This window comes from Crocodylus porosus, unplaced genomic scaffold (genome assembly GCF_001723895.1).
Source record: "Crocodylus porosus isolate Cpor-Errol unplaced genomic scaffold, CroPor_comp1, whole genome shotgun sequence".
In the NCBI taxonomy this organism is placed as follows: domain Eukaryota; kingdom Metazoa; phylum Chordata; order Crocodylia; family Crocodylidae; genus Crocodylus; species Crocodylus porosus.
In genome coordinates this window covers 62865817-62868551 of record NW_017728947.1, presented here as the reverse complement: position 1 = coordinate 62868551, position 2735 = coordinate 62865817, and the positions used below count along the sequence as shown (strand labels likewise).

Genomic DNA, 2735 nt, shown 5'->3' with positions numbered 1-2735 from the left:
GAAGTTCCCCAGCCTGTAGATATGCTGCTGGTTCTTCCTCCCCAGGTGCATCACCTTCACTTGTCAGTGTTGAAACCCACCTGTTCTCATCCACCCACCCCTGTAACCTGTTTAGGGCTGATTGCAGCCTATTCCTCCCTTCTAGCATGCCCACTTCTCCCCACATCTTAGTGTCACCTGCAAATTTGAACAGGGTTCTGTGCCCAAGTTTAAAGTGGAAGGCTGGACCCCAGTGCAGGTAAGACGCCTCTGCACCTTAAAAGACTTCACTTTAGAAGAAAAATGTACATACAAGTGGTTCTGTGAACCCTAAGGTCTCTTTTAACAGTAACTTCAGCTGACATGACGGAACTTCTCTGTGCAGACTTCTGCGTTTTAAATGTTCATTCATTTGTACAGCTTGTATAGCTAAACCCTCGCGCTCTATACTACCTGAAACAGTGCTCTGACACATCCCAAGACCTAAAACGTGACAGGTTCTTCTTCTCTACCATTACAGCAGACAGAGAGAGCTACATAAATATCAGTTCCAATTGACTTACAGTTCAGATGGAGTTCTAACTATTTTCTGTCGACAAGTCCCTTGTATTCAGAACTAGTCCAAAACATAAGGCTTTTGTTTGTTTGTTTTGTTGGGTTTTTTGGGAGGTGGGGAGAGAGAAAGAAAAGGAAGGGTTTGGATGCTCTACTACAGAGGTGTCAGACATCCAGCCCACACAGGTCTGGTCTGTGGGCCAGACTAGACACAGACCAGATGTAAGTGCCAGAGCCAGCACATAGGATTGGTTTTGCAAGAGCAGCTGATGCAGTATGTGCCCTGGACCAAACCTGTGTGTAGTGTGCTCTGGCACCAGTCTGAGGCACATGTGCAGACCTGGCATGAGATGCCTGCACTGGACTAGCCCTGCAAACTGGCTCCAAAGCAGGAAAATACTGATCCTGACAGGTCCTAAAGACCACCGTGCAGGGTTAGTCTGGCAGGGCGCCACACTCAGCGTGCACACAGACAAGCCCCCTGGGCTGCATGCAATGTGTGCATCAGGTCCTGCCCCATACAACACGTACAGCACATCCTGGTCCGTGGACACAAGACACACGGGGGTGGCACAGCGCACACGTGGGGCCCACACTGGACCAGCCCTCCATGCTGGCTCTGGGCTGCATGGGGATTCTGCAGCCCAATCCAGCCCTGGAGTGAGACCACAGCAGGCCAGCCTGGTGCAGGTGCCACATGCTGTGCCAGGGCTGGGATCAGATCATAGAGCTCCATGGAGTGGGTCCAGCCTGTGGGCTCCCTCCAACACATGCTTTACACTTGTTTCTACAAAGACCAAAAGCTACCGTTAGCTTTGCACTCTGACACCTGGAGACATGGGGCTCCCACAATCGGCCACACGCCTTTATTCTTAAGGAGTGGGGAAAGAAGAGACAGGAACAGAACCAAGCACGGGACAAGGCGCCAGGCCAGCTCCCCGGCGCTCCCAACACAGTGGTTACAACCGTACTGCTGGGGCAATGCAGTGCTGCCCCGGTGCCGTGCGCAGTACTCACCGTGGCGTCGAAGGACAGCCTCTTCTGCACGTGCGGGGCCCAGTACCGGTGCGCCAGCTGCAAGGGAAGGAGACACCCCGCTGAGGCAGCGCCGCGGGCCCTGTGCCCAACGGTCCAGCCCCAGCCCCAGGCACCGGCCCCGCCGCTCCCCCCTAACCCCAACCTGCGTGACGAACTCGGCGTTGATCTGGGACACGGTGGGAGCCACGATCTTCTTGGGCGGAACCGAAGCGGCCGCCGCCACTGCCGCCATGGTGCGTCACCCGCTCCGCTGCGGCCGCCGGGAGGGTCCCCTCGCCCCGCCGCACTTGGCTGCTCCCGGCCGATGGGCTCGCCCACTCACTCGGATGCAGTACGCTCGCCCGCACTCCGTCACCCGGCCGGGCTACGCGCAGGCCACCGGAAGTCGTCGAGACGGAAAAGCGGAAGTGGAATTAGCAACTGAGGCATTGAGTCTCTAGGGCTGCACTCTGCAACGCTTCCGGGTCATAGAGCTGACAGTCGGAATGCCAGAGCGGTGGTGAGCGGGACGGTGGGCGGCGCCATCTGCTGCCCGTGCAGCTGAACTGCAGTTAGTGGGCGGGTGGCACGCGGGGGCCGGGGCTGGGCGGCAGGAGGGAGGACCGAGCCCGCGACAGGCAGCTCCTCAAGCCCATGTACTGGGGCCCTGCTGCATTTTCCTACTAGTCTAAAAAGCAGCCGGCAACGGGAGCGTGGCTTCGGCCGGGGCAGGCTCCAGTTTTTGGGGGGCGCCTTCGGGATCAACCCCTGCCCTCCCCCCCAGTGCTACGAGGTGGCAGCGCGAGGAAGGCCCCGATGTGCAGCGGTGTGGTGCTGCAGAGCAGTGCTGGATTCTGAGATGCTGAGGCCCTAAACTGTGTCCAGTTTAAGAGGCTGCATATGATAAAAGTAATCCACGAAAACAGATTTTCATGACATTTTAAGATGAATTATTGTTATTTCTATGAATAACAACAGTGGAGCCATATATATGTACATCTTTGTCAGATTAGGATGAAAATGTCCAGGGTTTTTGTGTTACTCAGAGGCCCCTCATATTGTGAGTCCCTAAACTGTAGTTTAAGCCTGAATCCAGCATTGCCACAGACAGGTCTGCGGTGCCACATACCGCATGACCGCACTCGTCTGGACACGACCCTTAATGTCAAGGGGAAAATGGTTTA

General features: G+C 56.0%; 1 protein-coding gene across 1 annotated transcript in view; it reads right to left on the bottom strand.

Annotated features, from left to right (window-relative positions):
- Positions 1-1973, bottom strand: part of AQR (aquarius intron-binding spliceosomal factor) — a 103326-nt gene extending 101353 nt beyond the window's left edge. The window contains exons 1-2 of the mRNA XM_019551765.1: positions 1715-1973; positions 1552-1608 (exon numbers count right to left, since the gene is read on the bottom strand). Coding sequence (XP_019407310.1) covers positions 1552-1608; positions 1715-1804 — 147 coding nt within the window. The 5' untranslated portion in view covers positions 1805-1973. The remainder of the gene's footprint in view (positions 1-1551; positions 1609-1714) is intronic.
- Positions 1974-2735: the final 762 nt, after the last annotated feature.